Source organism: Colletotrichum gloeosporioides, assembly GCF_011800055.1.
Source record: "Colletotrichum gloeosporioides strain Lc1 chromosome Unknown consensus_41, whole genome shotgun sequence".
Classification (NCBI taxonomy): domain Eukaryota; kingdom Fungi; phylum Ascomycota; class Sordariomycetes; order Glomerellales; family Glomerellaceae; genus Colletotrichum; species Colletotrichum gloeosporioides.
In genome coordinates, this window is record NW_025544686.1 from 63,886 (window position 1) to 80,404 (window position 16,519).

Sequence of the window (16,519 nt, forward strand, 5' to 3'; positions counted from 1 at the left end):
GACACTTGTGTGTCTAATATCATGTCACCAGGAAGGACAGATAGCCCCAGAAGGAAGACTAACAGTAAACCTTTTCACCACTGGATCCGACTGAAAAATGAGAGCTGGACGTAGATCCTTGGTAGATGAGGACTGCTGCGCTGCGCTGACCTCAAGCGCAAAGACTGCCCCACAATTGACGCGGGACGGAGACTGCGGCATATTGAAGCAGGCCGGGACCGGTAGACCCACACTTCGGACCGGATGTGTGGAGGACGTGAGACACCGGGACCGACCGAGCTAAGGCAGCTGGCATAGACCTCGATGACCTTATTTTCCAGGAAGCTATGCTCGAGACGGTCTAATTTTCCTGCGTCTGAGGGGCTGTATTTCCTTACGTACTTAACTACTTACATCACGAACGATAGTGACGATAACGACGACGACGACGACGACGACGATAACGACAACAGTGACAAAAAGTCACCGGCGCCCTGCATTCTCTTCGTCAGAGTTCCAGGGCCATATCGGACGACCGACGAAAATTTCATCGTGTACTCTCGCTCCTGTATGCCATTGGAACGGAAATAACCCTCTGATTAGAGTGGGTTGGACAAGGCTGGCCGAGGCCACTGCGGAGACTGCTGGCGATCGACCCGCGGATCGTGAAGACGACATTGGAGCTGCTGGGGGGAATGGTCTGCATTGAAGATCCAACTTTCACTTTCGCATCGAAGACGATGTCCGCAATCTTGTCGGCTGAATGAAGCCGAAGCAGATGCCAGACTTTCGATAGGTACTGGGTCAAGAGACAGCTCAACAAAGTGCACAGACCGAAGTTAGTTAGCAGCCACATGTTATTGTCAACAGAAGCAGCGGTTCGGCACCTCCAACATCCGTCCAGCCCAGCAACAGTCAGTCACAAAATCTCACAAGGAGGCTTGGTAGCGCTTGAAGAGATGTGGCTGAGGGTTCTTACGGGCTGATAGTGAGTCATCATGAGATCGTTGTTGCTCCTGATGGCCAGAACAGACTGAACAGCTGGCTAGTGTACTGTCTGTGTATCCGTGAAGCAAGCTGAGAGACGCAGGCAAATTGCGTCAATGGCTTGTGGCTTGGTTCCGTGCGAACAGATGGTGATGGCGGCCCTTGGATGCTGTCAAGGACGCCTAAAGATAGTGATGCTACGGGAGATGGCTGGAGAAGGCGAACACATGGACTCCCGAGATCTACACAAATCGGGTGCCGGCAAGCCGGGCATTTGAAGCCAGTGGAGGCAAGACAGCGTTAGCGCCCACCAACATCCGTCCATGCGGGATCGAGAGACAGCAGTCAGCTGAAGTGACAGATGTCGATGGGAAGATATTTTTGTCAACGCGCATCTTCGAACGATGCGTGAGAATGGAGATTGTTGACCGCCATCAGAGACGCAAGCGGTGTGTTGGGCAACGGCTGTCCGACTTGTGTGGTGGAGTTGATAGGAAACCGATGGGTCTCGACGATGGGAAAAAAAGCACGGAGCCGTCTGGGGTTCCTGCGAGAGGGATCCGCCCAGCAGGGGAGCAAGTCGACTGCGTATATCGTCCAGAAGTGGCAGGCTGTAGAAGATAAAGTAGCTGACCGTATCTGTGGCAGGGTGCGCCGAGTCTGTAAGGTCCCACGAGAGGATGCTTGGCCCGTCATGTTGGGTTATGGGATCCGAGATTCAGATGCAGTCGCCGTGCCAACAAGGGGTGGGCAAAGACGGACGGGCTTGGGATGCCGGAAACAACGCATCACCAAGAATCGACGACAGCGAGTCGAAGAGGGAGAAAAGCAAGGCAACAGCTGGACCCATGCTCCGGGTGTCATCTTCAAATGCAGGAACCCCCGAGGCCTTGTTCCCGCGTCGAGTCGTGTGCATGCTTGGATTGGGTTAGGTGAGCGGCAGGCTGAAGCAAGCGACGGACAAACAGGGAAAGCTGCACGATGCGAGGCGGTTGGCGGCCACAATCCCGTGGTGGTGTCGTTTCCCGCGTCGTTGAAGAGGAGCTGAGTGCAAGAGAGGAGAGAAGAGGAGCTGAATTGCGCCCGAAAACAGCTTGGGCTAGAATTCGATGCCAGGAACAACAGGTGCGCTAAGATGCAGACTTAGATTTGACGGGGGGTGAGCGCCTGGACACGATGGGCACACCTGGCGCGGGATGGGGGGGACCCCTGGAAGAAGGGAAAGACGTCACCCAGCCACCGGGCTTTTTTTGCAGTTGGCGACAGGCCAAAGTGGGCCCCCGCCTTCCAAGTCGGGCAACGCAGCAGCCACAGCAGCTAGGGGAAGGTACGTACCTAGCGCCTGGAAGGCCACCCCCGGACGAACCTGGGAGCCAGAACAGCGTCAAAGTGGGGCTGCCCAGGAACCGCTGCAACGCTGCGAATCGCCCGGACAACGCGCTCCTTGCGCCACGAGTAAATAGAGGAGGTTGGCGTAGCTACGTAACGCCTTGCAACAACCGCACTTCCTGTCCATCTTGGCTGCGTTTGGGTCCTAAGTGGGATGGCAGGACCAATTGCACCTCATCCTGGAGCCTTTTTCCCATCCATCAAGATCCATCCATCACCCTTTTTCTCTCTTGCCCATCACCCAGCCATCTGAATATTCACCTCTGCAACCGCCTCTACGTACAAACCTCCCGTCCATCCCGAATCTGCGGGCACATCCCGCCTTCAAACGCTGGACACACCTTTTTTTGTGCGGGAACCTGATCCAGAGACAAAACTAAGTCCACCCTTCCCTCCCCTTGAGCTCCCCAGCCATCCCAATATCCACGAGAAGATCTACCTACCTACCTCTTCCCGCGCCCACCTTTGAAGACCTTACCCGTCACATCCACTCTACACTACACTCACTCAAACACTTTGCGTCCTTCATTCACCGTCAATTCCAAAAGAGACAGCATCCAAAAAGTGGTAGTTTGTTTAGTGTCTGACATACAGGAAAGAGTCTCCATCGCCTACCTCGCAGGTCCAACACCGTCCCGCATTCCTCGCGGTGTTCTCCAGCAGTTCGGTTCTTCTTCAACCCAGCTCTACATTCCTCACTCTTCGCGAGGCATCAACGCCATTCATTCCCGAGACCTCGCATTCCTCGCATCACGAGTTACTCCCCGCGCGATTAGTCCGTCCCCAGACGACAAGGAAAGACAAGCAGCGTGCCAACGCTGAAGGTGCCTGGACCAGAACCCGACCGTCGCTCCGCTATCACGGAGGACGGGCGAGGGTTGCTTGAGACCTCTCGTTAGAGTGGAGGAGTAGGAACACATAGTCAACATGGCGAAATTCCAGGTTGGCTGGTATCGTGAGTCGACCCCTCTCCGTTCTGGAAAAGCGACAGCTTGAGCTAACACTTCCACAGGGTTTGTGCCGTTCCTAGGATACCACCATGTCTTGATGATCTTGATCGCAATTGCCATCATCCTTCTTTGTAAGCTCCATCGTTCCCCATCTGCAAGAACCATCACTAACGCACCCGGCAGCTCTATTACTGGCAGGCTGCTCATCGTCATCACCTTTGATCCCCGATATCTTCCTCCTGTCCCTGTACTATGACAGTTACACTGCCGTCCCCGACACGGCGCAAGTAGACTACAATGTTCACACCGCCATCGAGAACATCGCTGGCGACGCCCGTCTCGCCGCTCGTGTCGGCTACTTTGGTATCTGCATCAGCCCCGACGGTGGCAGTTGGCTTTGCAGCAACAATGCCACTGCTCTGGCCAATGAAGTCTCCGTCGACCAGGATCCTCTCAACCTGATCTGGCTCGCCGCCCAGTTCAAGGATATGATTGTTTTCCCCTACCTCATGTGGGTCTCCTCTACCAACCACCTCTAAAACCGCCTACTGACAACCACCAGCATCATCGCCATTATCTTTGCCTTCGTCTGCTTCCTGCTTCTGGCTACCTTCCCCGGATGGCACGAGGAGGAGGACTCTGAGGGCTCCGACCGCGAAGTGAAGCCCTTCCCCTCGCGACCCGTCTCCCAGATCTCCCTCGCCATCATCTTCATCGCCTCCATCTTCGTGCTGGTGTCGGTATTATGGCAGCACACCGCCTCCGTAGCAGCTTCCATCATCGCTCAAGACTTTGGCAACGGCGCCGTCAAATCCGGTGTCGGATCGTCCGCCATGGTTCTCGGTTGGTTCAGCTTCACACTACTCATCATCGTCACCATCGGTCTGCTAGTCATGATCCTGAGTATCCGCGTCCTGAGCCAAATGGTCGGCTAGTCGCGCCAACCGGGTTGAAGAGATGAAGCAGATTTGACGACGACGACGATAAGATGTGTAAAAGATGGGGCCCGAAGCCCGAAAGGAACACTTTGTACATGGGGAGAGCGCGATTTTACGCCTCACCGAGACCCATCAGCACATTCATCATCGTCCAGCACAAAAAACCACACCAAGCATCAGGGACATTGGCGTTTTCGTTTCGAATTGTGTTTTTGTTTTTATACTCTATTTGCTGTTTTGGCATTTCAATTTTTTGGGCCGGCAGGGGGCCCACGACACCAGGAAACATGTCGAAATTTCCATGGGACCCCCCATGTTTTTAATGTTGAACGCTTCCTCGCAAGCGGCGGATGAGCAAAGAAAGAGAAGAGAGAGCATGAAATGCATAGACGATACCAGCAACGCCGCGCGGGTCTTTTTAGCCACTTCTCGCTCATGACCCTCAACTCTTACGACGACGACGACACCGAGGCCGTGGCACACGGTCACTTGAACTCTTTGGATTAGCATCCAAGGGTCATGAACGGAAAGAGTCGACGATGGAGTATTGTGGTTTGTGCAGCACGAGAAAAAGAGAAGACCGAAAAGAGAACGGCATGAGGGAAATGAAGGGAAACAAACTTTTTTTACTTGGACGGATCAACGGGATGGGAAATGTGTGTAGGAGTATGTCGACCATGATTACGGGATAAGAGTGTCATGGCCTCGAACCAAAGATGAAGATGAGATGAGAGGAAATGAAATTGAACATGCCAAAACACACCTCGTCTCATTCTGCTTCTAGTGACTCTACGATAACCTATCCCTTGAATTCTGATCGACTTTTTGACTATGTGGAAAGTGGACAGGGAAACATCACTTGGAAAGTCACTATGAAGCCAATTAAGTAGCTTTTGTTTTTGCACTTTATACAGGAAAAGAGTCAATCGACCAATACAACAAGAAAACCCGCAATTCAACACGCCCAAAACGCCATGTTTACCCAATTGCCTTGTCCCACCGTGATATCTCATGCTTGACTGTTCCCCTCCCCCCTCTTTCTTCACTCTTCTCTCTTCTCTCTACCATCTCTCTCTCTCTCTACCATCTCTCTCTCTCTCTACCATCTCTCTCTCTCTCTCTCTCTCTGTTTTTTAACGTCATCGTCTCCTTCTCGTCCCGCCATGCACGCAACGCAGCAACGCTTGCTAATGCACCAACCAACCAACCCACACGCAACATGACATCTACACGGGCCTCTTGAACGGATGCGCCTCCGTGTTGAGGACGTAGTCGTCTAGGCTGATGAGGTCGGGCTCTGAGTACAGCAGGTAAAAGTACTTTAGCGTCTCGGCGACCCAGAAGCTCTCCATTTCGTCGACGGGCTCCGGGGAGCTGGAGAGGATGTTGTCGACCGCGCTGGCGCCGTGCTCGGTGCGCGTCGCCTTGATGATGGCCTGCCACATGTTCCAGCCCTTCTCCTGCCAGATCGGGTCGCCAGTGATGCGGTACATGTACCACACCGATTCGATGGCTTCGGGTCTGGGTGAAGCGTGAGTAAACAGAGCAATGACAGAGTGAACGCGGTTTAGGGGGGACTTACCGGAGGATGTAGCGTCTAGAGTTGATGTTGACGAAGCCAGGCGGGATCTTCTCCTCGTCGAGCATGATCTTGACGTATTCCTTGTGAGACTTGGGCTTGGGGTCGGGGATTTCCTCCTCGTACACGGGAATCGTGCCGACGATGCCTCCGCTGACGGGAGCGTCGTTCGAGACGGTGCCCGAATCCGACGCGTCGCTGTTGATGTTGAGCTTGTCCTTGAGCGAGTTGCTGGCCTTCTCTTCGGTCGTGCCCTTGCGGGGATCCTCTGAGGCGGGGGGAGCTCTCTTCTTCAAGAGGTGTTCGTCCACGTTGGACGGGGACTTGTTGAGACCGGGCTCGGGAGCGGGCCACTCGGTCTTCTTGACATCGTTGACCTTCTTCGGCTGGTCCTTGGGGACCTTGACATCAGCGAGGGGGTCGACCTTCTTCTCCTCCGCAGGCGGGGGCATGGCCTTGTCGACAGAGAGTCTCTCGACCGCGGCAGCTCTCCTAAGCTCCTCGTTCTTCTTCTCCTTCTGTCGCTCCTCCCATTCCTTCACCTGCGCGTCGCGCCAGGCGGCGGAGGGGTCAAGGTGCTCCCACCAGAGAGTCTCGTTCCAGGGGCAGCTCTCGAGAGACGCGCAAGGGACGACGGAGGCGCCCTCGGGCATGATACCGGAAGGCATGGATTCGTACGCCCAGACGCAGCCATCAGTCAGCTTCTTGGCAATTTCCAGGTCCTCGGGTCTGTCAAAGATCTTGCTTCCCAAGCCGAACATGCCACCAATGAAGCAGGTAAGGTGAGTGACCTCATACTCGACTCGGGCATCGTACTCGGGATCACCAGCCGTGGAGACCTTCGCGGAGAAGAGAATGTCTCTCTCCTTGGGGACCATTGGCCTGTAGAGAAGCCACTTCTTGACGGCTGCAACTGTCTTCTCGTGCATAGTCTTGTACTTGGGCTCAAGGCCGCCAAGCATTAGATATTCCTACAAAGTTAGCTCAAACTCTGGGAAAGCGCCAGATGAAAAAAAACTCACCTTGGGGAAGTATTCATAGGTCGAGTCCTGGCTTCCACCCATGCTGTACTGCTCGTATCCCCAACCGCCAGGGGCGAGTCCCTGGGGAATGCACTCCCATTCGGATTTCTCCTCGGGAGATGTGGGAGAAGGTCTACGACCGCTGTTTCCGGGATACAAAGGCTGCTCATTCACAATCGGCTTCGGGAAAGCCTCTTCCTTGTCGACATTGGCGTTCTTCACCACAGACTCACCATCCTCAGTGACACCAACAGCACGCTTCGAGAGGCCTGTCTCACGGGGTGCCACGGGCTCGTCGCGCTTCTCGTCCACGGCAGGCTTGTGGCCTTCGGGCTCTTTCTTGTGCGAGGCGACGGCCGCGGCGCTGGCAGCTGCAGCCGCAGCCTGCTCCTCCTGGTAGCGAATGGCCTCCGCGGTCCTGTTGCAGCCTGAAGCGTCGAGTTGCTCGGGGAAGATGCCGTTCAAGGTGGTGCCACGTTTCTGGAGATCCTCCAAAGCGTCGGTGATGCGCGCAATCGCATCGTAGTACTTGTTTTCTCCGGTCAACTGAGCGAGGCGGGTGAACTCCATAGTCATGGAACCCAGCTCAGCGACGCCGACGTTGCCAGCGCGGTGCGGCTGGGAGGCGTACTGGGGCTGCCAGTTGTAGTACAGAATGGGCATGCGGTTGGGGGTATCGAAGACGCCCATCAGGATCTCGGCCAGCTCAACGGCCTTGTCCAGCAAAACGTCGTAACCACCCTTCTTTCCTCCGCTCACGTCGTACGCCGCAAGCAACCCGCCCAGGTATCTTATAATGGTTTCGAAAACGGGAATGTCGCGGCGCGTGGGGCTGAAGGTGAAGTCGATGTCCTTGACGGCCTTGGCAGCCTCGTCGAACTCCTCCTTCATGCCCATGATCCAGAGAGTGTCGAGACCATCCACAAGCGTAGCAGCCCAGCCACAGAAGGGGTCACGATAGCGAGCGCTGACGGGGGAGAGCTCGTCGTGCATCCAGGCGTACTTGCGGTACCCTCCCCAAGAACGAACCATCTCAGCCTTGATCTGCGCCAGGCGTCTCTCGCGCTTCTCCTTGACGGCGGTCGTCTCGGGCTCGAACTTGTACTGGATCCTGGGGATGTCCTTGGGCTTTCCGGTCGGAAGGGGAATGATCTTGTCGGTGGGAACGGGAAAGTGCTCCTTGACCTTGTGCCAATGGATCTGGGAGGTCGTCGTGGAGGCGCTGGACTCGGCGTTGTCGGCGTTCGGTCGGCCAGGAGGCTTCTTGGCGTGGAACTCGTCCTCGGCCGGGATCTTGGCGGTTTTCGTGACCTCAGGCTCGTTGTCGGGGTTGTAGACGGGCATCGTAGGCGTGTTTGCGGACTTTGTGGGAATGCCCTTCTTGGGGGTCTCGGTCTTGAGCTGGGGGATCTTGACGACGGTCTGCTTGGCCGTCTGCCGCATGGGGTTCTGCTCGGGCTCATCCTCCTCCTGATCGTGAGGATGTTCGCTGTCCGGGGGCGGGTTGTTGTTCAGAGGCTTGTTGGCGGGTGGCTCGTTGACGGGAGGCTGTTTCGCGGGCTCGGTCTTGCCCTTGGCAGGTTCGTTGGGCTTGATGCTGCCGGTGTAGCTTGTCGCATCCCATTCAGGGTTCTTAAAGACCTGGTACAGCATGAAGGCCATGACAAAGGCCACCAGAAGGACATAACGGCTCCTCCTGCGGGGCATCATGATTGCTTGCTTGCTCGCCGAGGCGAGTCTCTGGGGCGCAAACTTGGGGAATTGGGTGTAAGATCGGTCGCGTGCTACACTGCAGGTAGCGGTTCGACCGTCGATCGAGGACCCAGGGGTCCAGGGAAAAGAAGAGCGGCAAGGATGACAGTGAGTTAACGCAGTGTCATTTCTCGGTATTTGGGTGATGGTCGGATTCGAAAGGGTCCTTGAGCAGGCGGGAAGAGTGGTTCAGTGTAAGGAATGGAAGAAGGGAAGAAAGGAGAGTAATTGGAGTGTGATTGAGGCAAGGCAAGACGAGGAGCAGGAAGAAAAGATACGTAGAGAATTGGATGGGATGCACGACAGTTGAGGTAAGGTGCCTAGGAAGGTCAGCAAGCAGGTAGGTGGCATGTACAGATTGGCTTTCGGCTCCATTTAGGGGGGTACACGGAGCTGCCAGGATGGCCAAGATGAACTTAAGTGTTCTAGTGCAGCGCCTCTGAGGGGAACGCGCTACGGATACAGAGCAAGGCAACCTAAGCCTTTAGGTAATATGGAGGTGGGATGTGGGTGTGTGGACGGCACGCGCATGAGCAGATACAACGTTCAACAGCGCCGACAACGTGGCACAGAAAGTATTTCGACATCAGACCAGCACTACGCAGCTATGTACATACCAGTAGGGCGAACAGGCCGCCCGCCACCTGTGCGCAGTGGGCGGTGGAAGCTGCCCGAGAGCAGCAGTCAGCGCACATGAGGCGAGAGAAGAGCAGACGGGCCGGGAGAGGCAAAAAAAGGCACGACAGTTTACAGACGCCAAGCCGCGAGATCTGAGCTTTCCCCGTGTCGGATTGAAGCATCTGGCTCCAGCAGGTCAGGGGTTCAAGACGTCTTTTCAAGTGATTTATCTGGGTCCCCTCGCTTTGCAGAGGCCCGCACCCGTACACTGGTATCCGCTCTGTATGTATCCAACCTTTGTACGACCGGGTTCTCCTTAACGATAGCTGTCACGGATTCGAGATTGCCCGTATGGATGTCTGAAGATCCTCTCTATCAAAGACGTTTCAACCCGTCTAGCCAACTCTGTCAACTTCTCATTGGTGCAAAGTTTCGCCCTCAGCCGCAGATACGCCCGCCACTTGTCTTGAAGTCAAATCATTCTCAGAGTGGAAGAGAGGTAGGGAGAGAATTGCAAGACACTTGTTTTTTTCTCCTCTGCAAAAATGTCTCTGTCCTTTGCCCCTTGCTTGCTCAACCGATTGCCACCCCAGACACACCTGGACAACTTACTGAACAGTACAGAGTAACACACAAAGAATGGCGCATGGCAATTGGCTCCCGTGGCGGGTCACACCTTAAGTGATGAAAGGCCACGGCGGCCCTCCCAGCTCGCAGCCAATCCGATCACAGGGGACCGGCGCACCTTAACAGCGGGGCGGAACGGATCCAGATGGACCTTATTTTTCCAGGGAGTCGGTGGGCAGCTGCTCCTCCAAAAGTCGTATCCCAAGATGGATGATCCTCGCAGTAGATTGCACCAACCTTTGGGTACGAGGACACTGGAGTCCGAGGATGATTTTGGGCAAACTATTCATCTCGACTATCCAATACTCTTAGTAGGTACACAAAAAATACAGAAGCGTGCCCATCAAGTCACCCGACCTCCTTTACTACTGTCAGTAGGTACCTGAGGAAGCCAAGCCGGATCCCCGCCGTCTTTTTAACCGGGCTATTGTCTTGGCACGAACAGCTGCCAGAGCTTCTGCTTCCGGCAACCCATTCAGCCCTCTCTCTGTCTCCTCTCAGGCTCTCTCTCTCTCTGAGACTCTCCACATCGAGCCCCCTTGCGCCCCTTGGCAATCAAAAGACGGACAGCCGAACAACAACCGGTCGTCAATCGCTTCTCCTCGGGCGAGAAAGAAAGCCTGTGCGACGATCGCAGTCTTGTAAGCGCCAGCCTCTGTTGACGTGCAGTGCAGTGACACGAGCAGCCGCAGCAAACACGCTGACCGACCGGCCGGCCGTGACACGGGGGGCCCGCTGTTCAGAAACGCCGTCTTCAAGCCGAAACACTCGAGCTTCAAGACATGACTTCAGCGCTCCCGCACCGCATGAGGCGCGATTGACTGAAAAAAAAAGACGAGCCGATAAGCAGGTGCTGGACAGGTCTCCGCGGCATGCAGAGCAAAAGGGAAAACACGAGACGAAAAGGAAAAAAAGAAGGTTTCGGGTTCCTGTCTTTCATCACCGCCCCGAGCAGCAACATTTGCCGAGCATCTCCAGGGTCCCGCCCCGTCTCCACGAGATCTGCCTTATTAAGATGCGAAAAAAGAGACAGTCCGTGAAGTTTAAAGATTCCGTCATTCCGTTGCGCAGGTGCATTTTTTCGTAGTCAGCACCGCCCGGAATGCAGAGGGCCCTGCATCATACCGCATTAAGAGACAGGTCGGTCGGCTGCCGGGCCTCCGATGCCACCCTCCTCCCCAAATATGCGGGCGGAGCTCTCGTGGTTCAAATCGGGCAGGTAACCCTCCGCCCGCATTTGCCGGGCCTGCCGGAGGATGGAGGGGAGAGGAGGGGCCCGCACGCGACTGCCATGTGACCTGCGAGAATGGCGGAAGAATTCCAACGACGGCAGGGAGGTTATTTAGACCTTTGGGAAGGTGGTGTTCCCAGCCGGATATTTACCACACTGCGACATAGATATGCTTAATTGATCAGATATAGCGCGGAGTTCTCGGTTCGATGGCTCTCAGCTCACGAGACAGCTCCTGCCCAGATCTACTCCTGCGATGCGTCCAATTGTGTTATGTTTCTTGAGAGCTCCTGGGAACGGTGTCGTGGCCCCCACCTGATTGAAGTTATCGTGAAACCGAAAGACAAGGGGACATTAAGACAGCATGCTAAGATGGTTTGTGACAAGGGAAGGTCACGAAAGAGCGATGGCGGGTACTGACATGGAGACTCGGACTCGTCGAGGAAACAAGATTTACCCAAAACGCCAAAACGCATAACATCAAGCGCATACAGTGGCACGTTGATCCATGAAGTTGAATAAGTCTCTTCAGGTATTTAATAGATTGGCTCATTTTTAGACTTTTGGAGATAAGACTCATAATGAACCCTGGGGGGTTTTCTTACACGAACACAGCATTTAGAATTCTGCTTCTACCTTGATGGTCATCAAAAAAAAAGTTTTGCTAGTCGGGCAGTGTCCATACACGCGTGTATCCTCTCAAAGCGACTATCGTCGTCGTCGTCGTCGTTATTATCATCACTAGCCCTACTGCTTTCTCTACTGCTGTCGTCCTTATAGAAGTATTGGGTGTGCTACGATACTGCCGGGTAGCTAACTGACACTGCCCGGCTAGCAAAGCTCCTAAGCAAAGCTTTTCATTAAAATAACGCTTCTCAATCCCTGCTCGATCACCAGCGAGTTAGCAATAATCGGTAGCCAAGATGTACGACGACGAGTGGAACCGACTGACTCCCGAAGAACAGCACGAAAGGCGAAGGGAGCACGGAACATGGCCCGCCAGATTCCTCAAAGCCCTCCGGTTCGAATTACACAAGAAGCAGTCCCCGGAGCAGAGAATGGGTGCCACCGGCGAGCTCACCCGCCGCCGCCGTATCCAGCTTCACTTCCTGGAACTGTACTTTTCTCCAGCCATGGTCGCGAGGATACGACCACACTTTCAACACTTTGCCGAGTACCAGCTGTCACTCTCTAGATATGTCCGGTACCGTTGTCAAGACATGCTGCCCGGTGAGTTTTGGAACTTGCCGGCCAACTCGCCGAGCAGAATGACGAAAGCCCGGCTTCTGCTTGTCATCAGCCTGGTCTTCCATCCGGATGTCAGCGCTCAGATTGCTTCCAACATTGAAGAGTTCGATGAAATTGCAGGTATCGAGTGTACGGAAGCATTCATTGGCGAGACTGCTTTGCGGGATTGGTTGAAGTACCTGCTTGACTACACCCTGTCAGGGCTGGCTGGCGCAGGTTGTCCCTTTCTCAGATATGATGTAGGCTCCGGATAACGGCGCATCTTTGTTGCAAATGCTGACGATTAATGATAGAAAGCAGCGTGGTCTAGTACTGACGATGAGGGGAATCCTAAGGAGCTACACCCGGGACCTCATCCGGACTTTCTCAAGTTTATCAGGCCAATCGATGTTGAGCAGATAAACTTGAAAGGCAAAAACATTCTTGAGGCATGGAGGAGTCATCCAGTCACACGATCTCTGAGCCGCCTCAAAGACGGGCAGGATGAGTTGCGACACGACCCGGCTAACTTGGGGCAAGCATGGACGCCCGCAACATCAGGCAACAACTGCGTATACACCAGTACAAACGAGCATTTCCTACGCGAGACATGGCACCGACCTTTCATTCCCTTGAACAGAGAAATCGAAGAAAACCAGATGACGCCCAGATTTGTCGACGGTGCTATCACAAGATTTAGCCCTCTCCGAGAGTACCTCTGGACAGCCTTCCGAACGCACATGATATCTCTAAAACCACCAGTAGAAGAGCTCCCGCACCTCAGAGCCCCATGGACTGCCCGAGATCGAAAACCCTACCGAGGGGTGTTGTTGACCCAGTACTACAGCACTCAGCCTGCGCCAGCGGAGCTGTCCCACTACATTGTCCCCGAGGGCCAGGAGACTGCCTGGGGGGACTTGTCGCTTAACCATTGGGTCGGAAATGCTAAGGCTTGGGATCATTATCACCAGATACACGGCCGGGGCCATCGCGAGTGGCCTCATGTGGTTCATGTAAAAGCAGATCCTTCGCCGTCATCCACAACATATCAAACTCACACCAATATGTGGCGAACTGCTTGGAAAGATGGGTTAAACTCAGAGCACAATCCTGACCAAAAGGCAATAATGTACTTGAGTTCGCAGTACAAAGCCACTTTTGCGATTTCTTTTGAGAGGGCAAACACTGAGCTTCTAGCCTACTCGAGGCACTGTCAAGATGTGAAGGGCGAGAAGTCCCTAAATCCTTGTTCATCTTCTCGGAGCTACAGTCCAAGACGTATGTGAAAGGCGTCTTTCTCCAGGTCAAACACAGAGAAGGCTTCAGACCCTTCAGGCCCCCTGAGCGGATTGGTGCTGGACTAGGCAAAAGTCAGCCACAGCCAACAACGCGATGCAATGCATGTTCCATGCAGCTGAATGCCCGTGGCTCCTTCGCGCAGCTCCAGAGAAGTGGGTATCATCATTGCCCACGATCTTCAGCCGTCAACTGAAGGCATGCATGGGATGCTCTGAATGGTAATATAAATTCCAAACTTGAAAGTTCTTTCTGGCTTTTCTTTTCTTGTCGGGCAGCGTCCCTTTCAGGCGTGGCGGTATGGATGAACAGCACGAAGTGAGAAGTATGGGGATTGCTTCCGTTCGGCTCAAACGAATCCCTTTGACATGAGAGGCTCATCGGGAGCAGGCATATGTCTTGAAGCAAGGATCCCGCCAGAACAGACAGGACAGGCAGGACAGGTTAGAGAGGCGACAGCTTCAGAGGAAAGTCGTACAGCGGTATTAAGTAGGGTGAGTCTCTCCCCTCTGTCCTCCTCTCCGTCTTTCCCACAAACTCTTCATCGCCTCTTGGCTCCATCCTTCATCTTCCTCCATACCGCATTTATTCCATCAATCAACGACCATGGACAACAGAACTCGAGACGACCAGCACCGTCTGTTGAGAACGTATTTCTCGCCCGGTGTCGTCGCCAACGTCGAGAAGGGTACGACCCGCAATGAGTCGCGAGGCGCCTTTCTTAGACTTGTACAATACCACGCGGTTCGCGCCATGAGCTACAATGTGGCCACGATGCCGGCGGAGAACATCCGCAGCTTCAACCTCGCCATCCGTCCTGTGTTCCACGCAACCATCTCGGCTAGGATCGCGGCCAACCTGACCGGTTTCGACAGCATCGCTGGCATTGAGTGCGCCGATGATTTCATCACCTGGAGAACGGTTGGCCACTGGGTCGAGTGCTTCACCGAGACGTTCCTCGCCTCTACTCCGACTCAATTCACCCAGTCGTCGGTGAGCTCTGACCCATCGGCATATGGCCAGTCCTCGTCGGCTGCGACGTCAGTCGGAACTTCCCCGAAACATGTGAGTTCCAATGCTCTACTTCCCTTGAAAGAAGCCTTGCTCCTCCACTTCGTCTACCTTCCCTTTCCTTCATCTCCCTCCCTCACTGACATGGATAAATACATAGGGTCGATACGGCATGGGACAACTCGATGGTGCTGGCGACGATAGCCGACGACAACAGATTCCCACCACCTCTCTTCTCGATATTCCTTCTTCCCCTGTCGAGCAAGTGACGTTGAGAGGTCCGACCCTCGTGCAGGCTTGGCTCGATAATCCAGTGACAAGACGCCTCAGTCAGAAAGGACCCGATTCTGGTGCGCTGGCCCACGACCCCATGAACCTTGATTCGCGATGGACTCCTGCCACTGCAGGACACAACTATGTCTACCACGGCACGTCATGCACCACAGAGAGTTTCACCAGCCAGTTCAACAACAGACCCTTCAATGCCCTCGAGGCTCGTCGGAATACCAACCAGATGTCCATTCCCGTGATTGGCGTCATTTTTACCGCCTTCAGTCCTTTGAGGAGCTTTCTCTGGGGAGCTTTTCAGGGCGCAGCGGATGCAATGGCTCCGTCAGCCACCAGCTTTGGTCATGCAGACGAAGTTTGGTCTTGCGGTGGTCGCAGATTCAAGGGCGTTCCTCTTTTCCAGTTTTCTGCGCAGCAGCCCGCGCCCAGCAACCTCTCCTATCACATCATTCCAGAAGACCAAGCGGAGAAGTGGGGTAAAGATTCGCTGGGGCACGCTCACCAGAAGAACGACAAAAGCATTCTCCTGACCAAGCTCTGGCCTCAGTACACAAAGTTCCACGGACAGAAGGGCGACCGCGAGTGGCCGGACATCGTCCACGGGGTGGAGTATGGAAAGCAGAAGGATGCTCTGCAGCCCTTCCATACCAACATGTGGCGCGCCATCTGGAAGCAAGGTCCTGCCGTGGAGCATCTTAATGCTAATCACAGGGCGACTTTCGCCATTACCGTCGAGCTTGTGCCCGGCACCAAGCCGGATTCCTCTTCTAAAGGAGAGTCGTCGACGAAGAAACCGCCCCCCAAGGACGACGACGATGATCATGACCAGCCCAAGGGCAAGAAGAAGAAGGATCGCTTTAAGACGCTGCGAGGCCTGAGGCAGAAGGCTTCAGAGTCCGACTTGGGCAAACGGTTCAAGGCGTGGTCAAACCGATCCACGGACTAATGACACTGTTGTCGCTGTCCATCGACAACTTGGGAGTGTTTGGTCGACTCTGAGGGTGTCATTTCTTCTCATGGAGGAACAGTGTGTTTTGACCTGCGCAATTGGGATTGCTGGCAGGACTTAGAGTGGAGGAAGGATTCGGCATGGTGGTTGATGTGTATCTTAGACACAAAACTCACAAAAGGGAACACCTCCCCTTAAAAAATACTGCGTTCATCCAGCACATTTTCGGTCCCGGAACTTTTGCTTCCTCAAACAGTGATCGTCATAAACAATACGAATGATCGCCAAGAAACAGCTAAATATAACGGAGGTCTTCCCGACCCGGACTTCGCTCACCCAAAGCCCCGCCCCCTGGCTCCATCGAGTCCGAGAGGTGAACTGCACGATGTGCAAATCTGAGACCCAAGCCCCCGCAGAACAGTGATGAATATAAAGTATCCCCTGGCTAGTATCTTGAATAGCACGGGCAATGTGATTCAGGTGTTCACGGATTTCCCTCAAGACCCGGAGCTGTTAATAATACTCGGCCCGAAGGAGAGGGAATAAACCTCCTCATTCGGAGGGCACCGCTTCAAACCCCCATCTTTCTTTCTCCGCAAGGTATTTCCCCCATACCCCAAGGTATTCAAACTACAGCGCCCACGACACGACCGAAACCCTCCAGTGAAGTTATGAG

The 16,519-nt window shown here is 54.5% G+C and overlaps 3 protein-coding genes across 3 annotated transcripts; 2 read left to right on the forward strand and 1 right to left on the reverse strand.

Moving 5' to 3' along the window:
- Positions 1-3,282: 3,282 nt before the first annotated feature.
- Positions 3,283-4,240, forward strand: GCG54_00005624 (uncharacterized protein; the record flags this gene model as incomplete). The annotated part of the gene is made up of 4 exons (XM_045405642.1): positions 3,283-3,310; positions 3,368-3,436; positions 3,489-3,816; positions 3,868-4,240. 4 exons carry the CDS (start codon positions 3,283-3,285, stop codon positions 4,238-4,240), a joined length of 798 nt encoding a protein of 265 aa, XP_045264744.1.
- Positions 4,241-5,469: 1,229 nt separating this feature from the next.
- GCG54_00005625 (Endoplasmic reticulum mannosyl-oligosaccharide 1 2-alpha-mannosidase) lies at positions 5,470-8,554 on the reverse strand (the record flags this gene model as incomplete). The annotated part of the gene is made up of 3 exons (XM_045405643.1): positions 5,470-5,764; positions 5,826-6,793; positions 6,845-8,554. 3 exons carry the CDS (start codon positions 8,552-8,554, stop codon positions 5,470-5,472), a joined length of 2,973 nt encoding a protein of 990 aa, XP_045264745.1.
- Positions 8,555-11,995: 3,441 nt separating this feature from the next.
- GCG54_00005626 (uncharacterized protein) lies at positions 11,996-15,840 on the forward strand (the record flags this gene model as incomplete). Its single annotated transcript, XM_045405644.1, has 4 exons — positions 11,996-12,559; positions 12,614-13,312; positions 14,229-14,660; positions 14,767-15,840. The coding sequence occupies 4 exons, from the start codon at positions 11,996-11,998 to the stop codon at positions 15,838-15,840; spliced, it is 2,769 nt and encodes a 922-aa protein (XP_045264746.1).
- Positions 15,841-16,519: the final 679 nt, after the last annotated feature.